At 37.1% G+C, this 15,854-nt stretch overlaps 2 protein-coding genes across 2 annotated transcripts in view; one reads left to right on the plus strand and one right to left on the minus strand.

Moving 5' to 3' along the window:
• Nucleotides 1-2: 2 nt before the first annotated feature.
• Nucleotides 3-14,747, minus strand: LOC101862343 (heat shock protein 60A). The gene is made up of 13 exons (XM_005097330.3): nt 14,594-14,747; nt 13,273-13,450; nt 12,589-12,841; nt 11,928-12,010; nt 11,112-11,207; nt 8,778-8,871; nt 7,979-8,147; nt 6,148-6,247; nt 5,504-5,611; nt 4,410-4,547; nt 3,733-3,907; nt 2,899-3,077; nt 3-939 (listed from the first exon to the last, which is right to left on the minus strand). Exons 2-13 carry the CDS (start codon nt 13,438-13,440, stop codon nt 769-771), a joined length of 1,734 nt encoding a protein of 577 aa, XP_005097387.1. The 5' UTR covers nt 13,441-13,450; nt 14,594-14,747; the 3' UTR covers nt 3-768.
• A 257-nt stretch (nt 14,748-15,004) lies between these two features.
• LOC101862575 (10 kDa heat shock protein, mitochondrial) overlaps nt 15,005-15,854 on the plus strand; it is a 6,217-nt gene continuing 5,367 nt past the window's right edge. Inside the window, exon 1 of the mRNA XM_005097331.3 lies at nt 15,005-15,113. Within this exon, the coding sequence (XP_005097388.1) occupies nt 15,111-15,113 (3 nt within the window). The 5' untranslated portion in view covers nt 15,005-15,110. The remainder of the gene's footprint in view (nt 15,114-15,854) is intronic.

The following is a 15,854-nucleotide window of genomic DNA, read 5'->3' on the forward strand; positions in this document are numbered from 1 at the left end:
TATAACTGTTCCAAAATATTTATTTAGTACATTCACCAACCATGAAACCAACTTGGCTCCCTTCGCTCATGATTTGAAAGAAATATATGATAATGTTGAAAATCTGCGATTACAAAGAAAGAAACTCTACATGTTTAAATCTGTAATTGTAATCAAAGAGCATCAGCATCAAGATGAAAGTTCCCTTCACAGAAACACAATGGTCGGTCGTGGTACAAACATCAGATGATGATGGTTCAATTTCACAAAATGTTTATCACTTTTTAGTATAAAAAAAACAATGCATCACTTTACAAGTGCTGCAATGAGAACAGGAACAAAAAAAGAATTCGCTGATCTGTTTAAATACTCATTCTCACATCACAAATGTAAAAAATCAACAATCGTCAGTCAAAACAAATGCTACTCACTTGGTCTACTTCACAAAAACACTCGTATAACTACAACAATCAACATTCACCATTCCAATTATATTCAGTCTGGCATTTACACATCAGAACATAATGGCCACCTTGACACCCCCACCCCCAAGAGCCCAAACAGAAGGCTAACTTCACATGCATGCAGGGCAACCCAGCATCATTGGTGAGATTCCTGAGACCTACAAGGTTCTGCAAAAGGTTACAGCTTACCACACGAGCATGAACGCACTCTGCTCTACCTACACGCAGTGTAAATGCCTTTTTGTGCACTCTGAACATTAGCACTTCAGTTTTCAGAAGAGACACCTTTCAATGAATGACTTGTGACGATCAGTCCAGGAGCCACTTACATCATACCACCCATGCCGCCCATTCCTCCCATGCCACCCATACCACCCATTCCTCCCATGCCGCCCATAGCATCTTTCTCGTCTTTGGGCTGTTCCACAATGACAGCTTCTGCCGTTGTTAGAAGAGAAGCCACCCCTGAGGCATCCACAAGAGCAGTTCTCACCACCTAGAAAAAAACCCAGTGATTTTCAATTAGGGAAAAAGAAGCAATGAAATGATTGATTAAAGGAAATTACTGTGAAATCAGTGCAAAGGAAAATTATAAGAAGATGGTGAAGGCAACAGCAAAGGAGGGACAAGTGAAGAATAAGATGAGTGTTTGTGTAAAACATGTAACAAAGATTATCATCATATACACCAGCATTCAGGAAAACGATTCAGATCAATCTATATGAGTAAAAGTTTATGTGACCAATCACAGAAAAGTGGCTAGTCTCAGAACATTTCCCAAATCATAACTGTAGCCAACCCCCCCCCCCCCTATGTTACTCACTACTTTCCTCATAATTTCTCATGTGAATTGAGAAAACAATTACATGTAGCCTACAACCACATTTGACAAATTTAAAGTTTCCACTTGGCGCTCATATGACCTTATGCAGTTGTGAGCGCCGTAAAACCCTCTACTATAAAAATAATTTTTCAAAGTTTCCACTGCAGTAGACATGTTTTCTGTAAGACTAGTCAAACTGTATTTTCAACAGGGCCTAGTTATTGTCATAAATGGGATTAATTAGACAACAGAATAAGTGTAACAAGGTGAATGCCAGAAAAGCAATGAAGCTGCTAATCTGGAAAGTGCCTTGAAAATAATGTTGCATCCAAATTCATTCTGACTGATAATCATATATCACCAGAGTAGACAAAGAATGCAAGGAAAATAATATACACAGGTAGACCCCCAAACACGGTTAAGTGAAACTACCTTGCAATGCGCAGCTCAGGTATACAGGAGATGAAGATAGAAACAGAGGCTAGAAGAAGAAAAAATTAATGAGCACGACGACTGTAAAAAATCTGATGTAGAAAGCATCATTGTCAATTACAAAGATTTCATTTACATACTCCACTCACTCAGACCGCAGGCTAAAGAGAACATTTTCTGAAATTCTAAAAATATTGTGGCGACTAGCTGGCCTCATGAAATTACAAACACAAGCAAAGGTTTTTCGACAGTTTTGGAATTATGAGGCCAGGCCTCTATGTATACACCCACTTCCGAATAAGGAAAAATCATTAAGCTTAACCGTTTCGCACTTACAGCGCCCGCGCCGGTGACCCCCGCTCATCCCTATAGCGCCCGCCATGGGGGTGTTTGTTTCGTTGCCGCGGGAGGCTTCTACTTTTACTATCATCAGAAGTTTAACTTAACTATCTTTATAGAGGAAGAGTTCCGGTTTACTATGGTGTTTTTCTTGTTTCGCTAGCACAAAGAGTCACTTTTTGAGCGGTAACAAAAGTCGGAGGAGATTTTAGTTGTAAACACGCCATCATGTCTCTAGGATGCATGGGCGCAAAGCTGCCCGATATAAGTATGGCAAAAACAAAATAAAAACACCCAAAGAAAAGTCTTTTAGGTGCTTTCAAGTTTCCACCAGAGGCTTCAATCTCTGTGAATGTGTTGTATTTTTATTGTGTGGATTACCTCTTTGTCAGTGGCAGAAACTTCGTGAGTTGAAGAAATGTAGTATACGAGGTCTAGATCTAGACTCGGAATCCAAGACACGCATATCAGAAAGACCTCTCATATCATTTCATACTCTTCTATTCCACTTATAATTTTGTACTAGTAATTTAGCTCATTCATTTTCCTTTCAGAAAATACTATTTTCATAATTTTTGGTTGTGTTTGTGATTTTATACAATTTTTTTAGTAAGGTACCCCTTCAATTTTCGTGGAGTTGTTGCCCTTGTCTTAAGGATGGGGGGCAACAGCTGGCCAAGCCTGCTAAGTGCGAAAGGGTTAAAAGAGAAGCACAACATTTCTCAACTATCATAATGGTCAATTGAGTTGAGTAAACAGATTATAATTCACTTATTTCTACATTTCATATCATACTAAAAATATTACCCCAAAGAAATTTGTGAAGGTTCAAATATCTTCCTGACTAGCATTACAACATACCTTGGTGGGATCAATGATTCCAGCTTCGATGAGATTGACATATTCACCGTTCAAAGCATCGTATCCGACATCACCTTCAGAATTGAGCACTTTCTCAACAACAACATGAGCATCAACTCCAGCATTCTGTGCAATGGTCAAGGCTGGTACCCTCAGGGACTTCCTCACCAAATTAATGCCTGTAAAATCAAACATATTATAAAAATTGACAATATAATTTCAGTACCAATACAACTAGGTTCACAACAGCGGTTACAATATTAGTAACCGGTACCAAATACAATAGCAAAAAATGTCCACTCTCTCAACGGAGAAAAGGTATTAAAACCAAGTCCCCAGAAAGCAGGGAGAGTGTTATTATGTTACACCAATTGACAGCCATCGTAGCCATGACATGACTAGATGGAAGAGTTAGGTGTTCATTCAGATACTGACTTTATAACTGTTCCCTTGTTTTTCTTATCCAAACTAAACAAGAAGAAAAATGTAGCCCTAGTAATTTCAGCAGCCATTCTGTCTTTACATAAAAAAATCTTCGAAACAACTGTGCCAACCAGCATGTTACCAAGTAAACTTGAAACAAAGGACAAAACATTGAAAGTTTAAGTATAAATAATCCACATTTTACTTTGTAACTTTCAGTACAAAATGACAAAATGGAATTTACCTCAATAAAAACTAAAATATTTTTATCCTCACATTAAAATCAAATTGAAACCCTATAAAAGCAAAGTCCATTAATTGCCCATCACAATTTATGATTCCATGTGCAATATAAAAACCACGCGGAGGCTCATAAGGCCAAAACAAAATCTTAATTCCAAGGGCCATTACCTGTGAGCTGATCCTCATTTTCAGCCTTAATATCATCCAAAACATTAATACATCTGAGAAGGGCAGTACCACCTCCTGGAACAATGCCCTCCTCCACAGCAGCTCTTGTTGCACACAGAGCATCGTTGATTCTGTCCTTCTTTTCATTGACCTCAACTTCACTTGTACCACCAACCTGGACAAAGCATCAGAACAAATTATGTAAATAGAGGTTAAATTTTTAAAAATATTTGAAAATACTGCATAAAACAAATGGTTTTCTGAGCAACATCCTTACCATCCATTAGTTCAATCAAGACAACAAACCTTTTTGATATACAAAAAAAAAATTATAGTACAAATGGAGAAAATCTTTACAGATCAGTCAGTACTTTCTAAACATTGTACCGGCTCAGCTTATTTCTAGAAAGTAAAAAAACTAAATGAAAAATACAACCACTTTTTTACACTGAAAGATTAAATTGATGTAACAAGGTGAATGCCAAAAAAGCAATGAAGCTGCTAATTTGGAAAGTGCCTTGAAAATAATATTGCATTCAAATTCATTCTGACTGACAAGTGCATCAGCAGAGTAGACAAAGAATGCGAGTGAAAGAAATCAAAATCAATAGGCCTACACTACTCAAACAAAACTATAAAATTCAAAATATTTCATCTCAGAAAAAAGAAATAGTCACCTTCAGAACAGCCACACCATTTGATAATTTTGCCAATCGTTCACCAAATTTCTCCTTTTCATACTCAGAATTGCTGAGCTCAATCTCCTCTTTGATTTGATTCATCCGTTTCTCCAAATCACCCTTTTCACCTTTGCCCTGAGGACAACAAATGAAGTACATCAGCAGACTACACATAATGAGGAAGAGTATGCAAAGAAACTGTTTGATGCTACAAGAAGTAACACGACCCTGGGGGGGGGGGGGGGGGGAATTGTTACGAAAGGGATGCTAAACCAGACAGAAAATCTGTACCAAAAAAATACAAACTGGAAGCTATTATTTTGCCTTTAAATATTTAGTACAATCAGTAAAAATGAAAACAGAAGCAGACCTACCAAACCCCATGACAACAAAGAATAAGCACTTCTCTCATAATATTCCCATGATCGCACAATGCAAGAAATCAACACAAAGTAACAGAAAAATGTTATAGTTCTGCTTTTTTAACTTTCTGAAATATGCTATGGAAAAATCAGTCCAAAATTGTAGCCACTTCAAAACAATGAAAGGTGAAGTTTCACAGCCAAGAGATCTAAATGTCTTCAAAGAAAAGGCTATATTGATGCCCATTCTCAACAAGAAAATATGTACTTTTCCTTAAGACTTCAGGGCAGACTGCATAGTCTCAAAAGTGTGGCAGGAAGAGAAATCAGACCAGGGACAGGAAGAAAGTGAGTGAAAAGCATAGAATAAAACTTTTTGCCAAGATTGCTATGAGCAGATGACTATCACCACTGCTTTATGATTAATAAAAGACTTACAGCAATTACAAGAAAATGGGTTTATGAAATAACAATTAGGGGTACTTGACATTCTTTGCAGAAGAAATGAAATCTTTTACTCCTTATACAGTTCTAAACAATGTACATGTACGACGATATCATAATTGTTTCATTTTAGCCCCACCCCCTAATAAACAAAACAAATATGAATATTAAGTATTAAAAAATGGTGACACTCTTTGCCACTATACATTGGACATGACACTCTAATTCTCATTTAGAAATCTCAGCCCATTTTGCACAAGATAATAAATAAATAAGACAAGATACCTTCATCATCAGTGTGTCGTCTTTTGTGATTGTCACCTCTCCAATCTGACCAAAGTCTTGCATTTGAACATCTTCCAATTTGTACAGGTTACCTTCATCACCAAAAACCTGAAACAAAACCAAACAAAAGAACCTTGATAGTTGTATTCTGTTACTATCGTCAATATGAAAAAAGTGCAGCAGCAAAAGCCCCTTTAAAATTATATGGGGTTTGTGGTTCCTAAACTAATATAAAGTCTGATTCCACCATTTTCCAACTTAAAAATGGTAATTTCAAAGTGCTGGATGTCTTATCAGCAATACATAACTGTAACGCCTCTCGGCAAATGATGTAAAACACATGTAAAAAAACAATCTTGATCTATGCATCAACTTTCAACATAACAAACTCAAATAAACTTGCTATAGGTAATTATAATGTTTTCAAAACAAACTATATTCTGTACACTTAGTATTAAGTCCCACACCTGAATCTAAGAGAGGAAAAAAAAAATGGCCATAAAACCCCTTGTACTGAAGGAACATGGACAAAAATTACAATGTATCAAAATGTTTCACAAACAAGGAGCTCATCTCTTCTATCTACTGAAAAACCAAAAAGTATAAATTGCTACAGGAGAATTCTAAAAACAAAGCAGTCTTACCACTCCTCCTGTTGCAATAGCCATGTCTGTCAGAGTATTTTTTCTGTTATCACCAAATCCAGGTGCCTTCACAGCACATATTTGGAGGCCAACCTTGATTCTGAAATATTTAAAGTAATGTCACAAGACTTCAAAAGGAAATGTATGTAGAAGCAGCACAGAATTTGATACTTTAAAGATGCAGAATGGCAGAGACCATTAAACCTGAACGATTCTTAAACAGCATTAGTTGTGATCTAATTCATAACAGCTTGCTAAAATCCAACATAACACCAATGTAAGTACATAAATATTTTTTCCCGGAAGGAATAAAATTACAATCTGTCGCACCCCCTCCCCTACAAAAAGAACTATGAATTACCACTTTTACAAAACAAATGCAGCCGACAAGGAAATAATTGTACAACTTGATTCTTTATCCAGGTTACAAGTATACTCATGAGTACCAGGCCCGGCTCCAAGTAGCCTCGGAACAGCTATACGGTCGTGTAATTACCAAAATACGCAAATATGGTGATGTTATCTCTGTCTTATGAATTCCAACTCGTATGGGGCGGTGGCCCCAGGACGCGGGTACAGTCCATGGGGGTACAGCCAGGATAAAAAAGAGTTAAAAAACAACAAGAAACATAAAAAGATCATTCTTACACATGTTTCCCATGAGAGAGACTATAAATTCACAACGGATATTTATAGTCAAGAAAAGGGAAATTTAATTTTGCACAATTGACATCCCATGAGACTAAACAAAAGTAACACGGGGGTTTAGATTGTGCATTGAGAATACGCAGGATATAAATGTAAGTACATAAATATTTTTTTACGGAAGGAATAAAATTACAATCTGTCGCACCCCCTCCCCTACAAAAAAACCTATGAATTACCACTTTTACAAAACAAATGCAGCCGACAAGAAAATAATTGTACATTTAAATCTTTATCCGGGTTACGAGTATACTCATAATGAGTACCAGGCCCGGCTACGAGTAGACTCGGAACAGCTATACGGTCAAGTAATTACCAAAATACGCAAATATGGTGATGCTGTCTCTGTCTCAATATTTCAATTTTCAAATGAACAGCAGTTTCTTTGTTTTTTTATGGGTGTAGAAGCTTGAAAAATGGCTCGAAAACACACGTTTACCACCGACAAAGTACTTCTTGAAATGGCGCTGGGTTGTGAGGGGGAATGAGACTAATTTGATGAAAGTGACTCTGAATCAAATGCCGTAAATTCCGTTGTGGATAATAACGAACAGGAATTAGACTCATCTAATAGTGATTCAGGTAATGGTGAAGAAGGGACCGTATTCAAATTTGTGCAGTACCGATGGCTAAGGGTAGATCTATAAATCCAAGGAGACGTTATGGGCGCGGCAATCAGGGTTAAGTTGGAGGGTGGAATACACCTCAAAATCGACATGGTGCAATTCCTAACCACATAAATTTTCAGATACTAAATTCAATTTCTAGCACAGCTGCCAAATTTCCTTGAAATCTAAGTGTAAATGTAAGAAATACAGCACTTTGAAATATACACCCTGAATTCCAGGAATAGTCCGTGGGGGTACGGCCAGGATAAAAAAAAGAGTTAAAAAACAACAAGAAACATAAAAAGATAATTCTTACACATGTTTCCCATGAGAGAGACTATAAATTCACAACAGATATTTATAGTCAAGAAAAGGGAAATTTAATTTTGCACAATTGACATCCCATGAGACTAAATATTAAACACAAGTAACATGGGGGTATAGATTGTGCATTGAGAATACGCAGGATATAAAAAAAAACTTCAAAAGCATCTTTTTTTTTTTTTTTAATTACTGACCTATTCAATACCAATGTGCTCAATGCTTCTCCATCCACATCTTCAGCAATGATCACCAAAGGTTTGCGAGCCTGGTTTGCAAGTTCTAAAGCTGGAATAATGGACTGAATACTGGATATTTTCTTTTCACTAAAAAGAACCAAGGCATCTTGGAATTCACACTTTGCTCCTGAAAGTAAGACAAAAGCAGTAAGCAGAATATAATTTTTCAGTTCTAAGGAAATTAAATTTTTAAAACATTACTTCAAAATGTTGAGTCTTTGCATGAGTACATAAAAATTATCCAAGCTGAGTCAGATTATACATACTTGGAAATCAGCAGTCACATTTGCACAAGACAAGTCTCCACAAGACCCATACCTTGAACACAACAAACAACACCAAATTCGTTTTATTAAACTTAGTTCTTGCATTCACAATACTCTAAAAGACATCGCTGAATCTTCAACTTAGACTTAAGTGTCCACTGACACATGCAATCAGTATCAACTTTTAACATCTCACAGAAGCCATCGGGATGGCTCCAAGGTCTTCATGATGCATTTCATACTACTTCGTCTCCTTCATGCCACAATATTTCCTGCTAGAAACCAACTTGTTATAAACAAAACTATGCCAAAAAAGGGGAGATAACAAATCTGTCAGTCAGGATTAACCTTCAGATGCATGGCTACTTTCAATGTCTAATTCATTTTCTGTTTAAAATTTGAATAACAAACATCATTCAGCCAGGGTATCTATGGTACACATGACATTTAAAAACATGTGTCATTCTGATCAAACAGACAAAAGCACTGACCTTTGGTGGTGTTCATGAAATAAGGTGAAATGTACCCTCTATCAAACTTCATTCCCTCAATTGTTTCCAGTTCATCTTTCAATGTTTTTCCATCCTGTATGAAATGAATGGTTTTAATTACTGTTAAACAAGGAAGATGAGAAGAATACTACTACAAGCAGGACACATATATCAGCAAAGAAGCAATTATTATATTGTGATGGCAACACTTTAAGTTTCATGAGCAAGAATATAAAAATGTATACAGATTAAACCTTGCGGCCATTTACTGTTATTTACAGTTGGAGAGCATTATCAATGTCAGCAGAAAAATGAACCGCTAACTATTCAGCCACTGGGAAATCATTCCTCTGCCAATAATATTGCACATTCTTGTTAGGTAACATGTCACAAGGGGCATGAACCAATCCGGTGATGTGCTTACAAAAGTACAACCATCATTACTGGTAATTTAAATATCCTAGCCATCATTTCACACTCCCCCTCCCCCCCTTTCCCCACACTAAGACATATTGACAACAGCCACATTTTGCTAACAATGTCAGCCAAACTATGAATCTAACAATTCACTCTGGAGGACATTTATCCCTCTGCTAATAACATTGCTTCCACATTCTTGTTCAAGAAACACACCAGAAGGTGCATGAACCAGTTCGGTTATGTACACTTACAATTAAATTCAACCGGTGATATCTCACTTAAATAAACAAACCCATCCCACTTCTCAAGTTTCAACTTTATAAGAAGGAAAAAGGATCCAATTTCCAAGGGGAAAATAAATACCCTTTATAAAGACAAGTTTCGAGAGAAAACGGAAGGCCTAAAATTATTTGGAAGAGGAATTCCTAAGATTCAAAGCAAAATGAGATGAGAAACACCTGGACAGAGGTGGAGACTATAGCCCAAGACAAGAGTTTACAGATCGTGGTGGCCCCTTTCTCCAGCATGGGGTGAGAGAGGTTGATGATGATGGTACATGACTATCAACAGAACAATAACATAAGTGCAACAGGAGGGCAAACAGTAAAAGTAAAGTTGTTTACGATAAGCTGATTTGAAAACAGCCACATCTTGCTACTTTCAATGTCAGCAGAAAAATGAATCACTGACTATTCAGCCACTGGGAAATCATTCCTCTGCCAATAATATTGCACATTCTTGTTAGGTAACATGTCACAAGGAGCATGAACCAATCCGGTGATGTGCTTATAAAAGTACAAACATGGTAAATTTTTACTTTCACTCCCGCACACAGACACACTGCTTCAGGGGTCGGTATTCTTTTACTTTCCCGCCTGTCTCACATTTAACTTGGGGTCAAACTACAGTATTGTTTGCTGCAGATCACACATAAAGCCACCAAAACTGTTGCAAAACGATTATTTTCAAGAAAATTTCAAACCGAACTGTAAAATATCAAATTAAGGGTTAAAACATGCCCCCCTGTAATCCCTCGATTGGTTTTTTTTCAGCCCAGGGAGGCAGGCCCCCCTGAAACACTCCCTTCTAGATCTAGTGTAATATAGCTCGAATTAAAAAAATAAAAATATGAATTTGCGACGGAGATAAAGTTGATATTCATGTTCAGGACATCAATATTTAGTACACTATGGACAACTGGTAGTTAAGTGTGAAACGGGAGGGAAAGTAAAAGAATACCAAAACCATTGTCACAGGTAATGTCTCAGCACTTTCAAACACCCCCACCCCTATTTTCTCTCCTTCTATGACATATTGACAATAGCCACATTAAGCTTACAATGTCACCCAAACAGTGAATCGTTAGCTATTCAGTTTGTTGGGAATTCACTCCTCTGTCAATAATATTGCATATAATTAGATACACACATTCTTGTTTAAGAACATCTCACAAGGAGCAAAAACAAGTCCAGTTATAATCATAAATGCAACCATTGTCATTGATAATATCCCAATCAAAGGATTTTTTTCACTATTCTTTCCAGTCAGAAAAAAAAACAACCCATCTATATACATCAAGAAGGCAAACAATGTTACGCCTGCCAGTTTGAAAACAGCCACATTTTACTAAAATCAATGTCAGACGAAAAATGAACCACTGACTAATCAGCCACTGGGAAATCATTCCTCTGCCAATAATATTGCACATTCTTGTTAGGTAACATGTCATAAAGAGCATGAACCAATCCGGTGATGTGCTTACGAAAATTAAAACAATTGTCATTAGTAATATCTCCACTCTTCAAATCACATTTCAAACTAAAAGATCCAATTTCCAAGGGGAAATAAATAACAGTAATTAAAAACAAAGTTTTAGCAAAAATAAGCACAAAGACTTGACAAACACTTTCTCACCTTTACAGTAATTACACCATCTCTTCCAACTTTTTTCATTGCACTTGAGATGAGGTCTCCGATTGCCTTGTCTCCATTAGCAGATATCGTTGCTACCTGACATTTTAAATAAATAACCCATCTTATGACCAGAGTAAATGAGAATAAAATACTTTATTGCAGTACATAAAAAGGAATAATTAACACCGCTGCTCCAAAAGTTACTTAAATTCAAGAAGCATAGAGCCAGACAGAGCTGACCCTTTCTTCTTATTCAGTACAAAAGTTCACTTCCATAGCCAGGCTTGCCAACTTTTCCAAAACCCAGTCAGGGACACCCAAATGCTACGACATCAGATGATGCAACAATGAACAAAATTACACCAAGAGGGATTGGTTTTGGTGTAATTTGTAATGCAGTTAATGTCCTCTCAAAATTCCCAGACTGCAGAATACAGGGCAATTGGCATGGCTGGATAGCCCATGTAGTTTTAAGTACAAACAGCCAACACAAACCAACCCAAACTTCTGAGGACTTCAAATTAAAACTCCTTGGGTGACCTCCAACAGCAGCTGAATTTCTTACTTTGAACTAAAATATTTACTATTAAAGAACAATGAGAAATAAGTATGCACTTTTTCCTTTTTAAACTTTTACTTTTCCCTGCATAACCTACCGTCAACATATCTTTCTGTTCTTTGAAAAGGAAGATACAGCTATAGTTTGTAACATAACCCTCACCCTGCCACATACTCCTAATTGTTTTTTGCTTTTTTTTTTACACACCTGAACTTTACCCCCACCCTCTTTTTTTTTTTAAAGCTTCAAAACTATACCTGTGCAATTTCCTCAGGCGTTGTCACTGGCTTTGACATTTTCTTCAACTGTTCCACAACAGCATCAACTGCAATCATCACACCTAAGAAAAAACAAACAAACAAATGAACAAAAATATGAGACTAGAAAACATTTAAATCCAATTTTAAATATCATACATCTAATTATCGGTAAATTTCGATTTGAATTGCAAGTGCTTATCAAGATTCATATTAAAGAACGTTCCCCCCCCCCCCCACCTTTTGTAAATAAAGTACAAACAAACCAAATTAGACTCCTGAATGTGATGATATTCGAAATATTAAAATTTCTTCAAAAGGACACATACGTGTAGAAGGCATTACTACATTGAATGTGTACACTGTATCTATGATAAGATCAGGTGAAGAACCAACTTAATCACTTTCTTTAAAATCCAGATTATTATTTGCTCTTTTAATCCTTTCTGACTAACAAAACTTTTTTTAGTTACACGCTGAAATTAGCAAAAATTGAAGAATGGATAAGTAAGGTAATATTAGAACTTTTTAAACAACAATCAAAGAACAAGCAGTCTACAAAAAAATAAGCCTAAAATCTATTTTATGATTATTGTGAACTTTATTACGAGTAAACACACAAGAAATAAATAACTACTGAGACAAAAAGAAATATATATACCTCTCCTGGTCTCCACTGGATTTGCACCTCTGCTGATTCTTTCAAACCCTTCTTTGGCAATTGACCTTGCTAACACAGTTGCAGTGGTTGTACCATCTCCAGCTTCTTCATTTGTGTTATTAGCAACGTCCTGTACAAGTTTAGCACCAATATTTTGAAATTTATCTTTCAGTTCAACACCTTTCGCAACTGTGACTCCATCCTTTGTGATCTTAGGACTTCCCCAGCTTTGCTCCAAAATGACATTCCTGCCCTACAGGAGAAAAATGATAAAAGGAGAAAAATGATAAAAGGAGAAACGGTTGTACAATCAGAAGCCCAGCAAAAAGTAACAAAAAACACAATTTTTTTACGGTTGAAAAATGCCAGATATTTCATAAGATTTCCACAACCACAGAAAAATATTTGAATCAGATTATCGGCACACAACAAGGAAAACAATCAAGACAAGATATCTGAGCTTCGAAGAAATTTTTTAAAAATTAACACCAGCAAAAAAACGTAATGCAATAATAATAATATAATCAATAAGTTTCGTTGAAAAGCAAAAAATGGGACAGGAACAAGAGCAATAACATGCTCATTGGAAAACAATTTAAATATCATGCCTCTGCTGTTCCTATCCATTACAGACTTAACTGTCATAAAAAAACAAAACAAAACCATTCATTACGAACAGTATACCTTAGGACCCATTGTGACAGCAACAGCATCTGTAAGAAGGTCAACACCTTGCAACATAAGAGCCCGTGCATCTGGACCAAATTTGATGTCTTTTGCATAACATCTTGTAAGGGCAGGAACAAGCTTTTTCGCAGCCGCAGAGCGGAAAACTGCGGGTAACCTGTGCATTTTGACCTTTCTGAGGAATAGAAAAAAAAAAAGTACATTATTAGATGCATGCATTAGATCTAGATCTAGAGATCTAGATCTAGGCTGGAGTAAAACTTAGTAGATCTATATATACAACACTCTGGCTTTCCTTAACCACCTATTCTAGAATCTAATAAAACTGACATTCTATTTGCCCGAAAAACTGATGACTGATGCGAATTTCGGGTGCGAACTATTTTTTCCACACCAACCTTTTTGTCATTGTGTAAACCCATAGATTCTAGAGTCTACCAGAATTTCGCAAGGCCGAGTCCGAAATTCGCATGCGAAGATTTTGTTTCTAGATCTAGAAATCTAGATCTATAGGGGTTGGGCCTAAACTTGTGTAGATCTACTTTACCTTACAGATGAGAATTCGGTGCTTTTTCGGTAGAAGTCTAGTTCCCACCCCCCTTCCTTATTTGAGCCTGACCTACATCTAGATATTAGATCTAGATTCTAGATCTATACGTTTGATTCGCGGTGAGCTAAGATATCAAACCTAACAACTGCAAAACATTAAATTATGGTAAAATTCAGGGGGGCATGCCCCCCTGAAACCCCCCTACTCTTGTGGCCCAAACCCATGAATAAAATTGCGGGGTGGGGACTACCGAAAAAGCGCCCAAAATTCAACTCTCAGAAATTCTTTTTAAAAGGGGGGGGGGGGGAGGTTCAGTCGGTTAGCCTATCTATGGCAAGGCTGCCTTAGCCTTCTAGAATCTAGATTTAGAATCTAGATATCTAGATCTAAGCCTTCTTTTTGTCTTGTCCACTCGCATGACAGACATGTCGACAGTATGAACATGCAAATTAAAAGTTCTCATTTTCCAGAACGCAAATGAGCAACTAGATTTCTAGATCTACGCTAGCTTTTAATAAAAACCTGAAATAAATTCAAAGGAAAAGGTAACATTACATTCTGACCAAGCAACTGTGCAAAATCAGTAGCTGTGAATGTGAAATATGATGGACTAACAGGAATCACAAAGACACCAGGTGACCCGGCACCCGGCGAACGTTTTTTCCCCACGTGGTCTGCACGATGCTTGCTGCCTAAAATCTGCTCGAATTCTATCAAAACTCACTTTCATGCATGACAGAAAAGCATAAAAGAAAAGCAGCAACTTACCAACTTAATGACAAAAATAATGTGAAGACCAAAAAAGACTTCGCAGCGCCCAGTTGATCACAACTGTATCCCTGCAGCTTGGCCTAATGCGAATGCTGCCCGTTGTTCAACACTCGTGGAAGAGAGAGATAGGTCAAGCCAAGGCTCATTGCAAGGCATTGACTCAAAGGTCAATTTCATCAGCTTCTACAAGAGGGAGCATTCTTTCATTTTCATTTATTATGGTAATTGAGATAAAGACTCCATATATTTATTACACTAATGCCATTGATATTTTGATTTTCTATAAGAAAAAATATATAAAGTATTTTGTACTGCTAATTATTTTTTTATTTTTCCTAAAATATTATTCTTGGTTGTACATCAATGACTCCTCAAATAAATTAAGGTTATTTCGCATGCGCAGAACATTTCCATGTGGTTCTAGAAAATACCGACTGCTATAGACTGCTAGGAGGCTAGGGCACCTTGCGACCAACGTGTTGGGAATCGAGGAAGACAGCGGCTTATCACAACAATGGTATGTTTTATAATATAAGTTAAGGGAACGAATTTACTGACAGGAGTGTAATTAAATTCTGCAATTTTTGCATTACTTTGCCAAGTTTTTTTTTGCATGTTCGCCTGAGCTAGAATCTAGATATTAGACTCTAGAATCTAGACTCTAGATTTAATTCTTAGATCTACCATCACAATGATGATAAAACGTGACATCATGTTCAGTAATGGACCTTGGATTGTATCACCAACATCAGCTGTTTACTAGATTTTTCGGCGCTTTTTCGGTAGTTCCCACCCCGCAATTGTTATTCGCCGGTTTTGGCCTCAAGAGAGGGGGGTTTCAGGGGGGCTTGCCCCCCTGTCCTAATAAAAATGTGGTGGGGGGTTTCAGGGGGGCATGCCCCCCTGAATTTTACCATAATTTTATGTTTTGCAGTTGTTAGGTTTGATATCTTAGCTCGCATCAAACGTATAGATCTCGATGTAGGTCAGGCTCAAAATATAAGGGGGTGGGAACTACCGAAAAAGCACCGATTTTTCTAGATCTAGTTACGCCTTACTCCCGTCTCGTCATTTCTACCCCGAAACAAAGGTCGCCGCTCTTGAAACAGTGTCTGTTACACAAAGAACAGAAACCTTGAGTTACTTGACTACTTGTTTGGTTTCCAATCAGTGGTCAAATGCTTTTACTCCCGCCCCCATCCCCCCACACACACCTTAGCAGCCTCTTTACTTTCGACTTCGTATTATTATTCCCCCC

The sequence above is a fragment of the Aplysia californica genome, unplaced genomic scaffold (assembly GCF_000002075.1).
Source record: "Aplysia californica isolate F4 #8 unplaced genomic scaffold, AplCal3.0 scaffold00152, whole genome shotgun sequence".
Taxonomy (NCBI): domain Eukaryota; kingdom Metazoa; phylum Mollusca; class Gastropoda; order Aplysiida; family Aplysiidae; genus Aplysia; species Aplysia californica.

Excerpts from the sequence above, each read along its gene's own strand:
- LOC101862343 (XM_005097330.3), bottom strand. The coding sequence starts at position 13,440 with ATGCACAGGTTACCCGCAGTTTTCCGCTCTGCGGCTGCGAAAAAGCTT. Across the intron at positions 8,872-11,111 it reads ATGGTGTAATTACTGTAAAG|GATGGAAAAACATTGAAAGA; the intron begins GTGAGAAAGTGT and ends CATTTCATACAG. Across the intron at positions 4,548-5,503 it reads ACGACACACTGATGATGAAG|GGCAAAGGTGAAAAGGGTGA; the intron begins GTATCTTGTCTT and ends TGTTGTCCTCAG.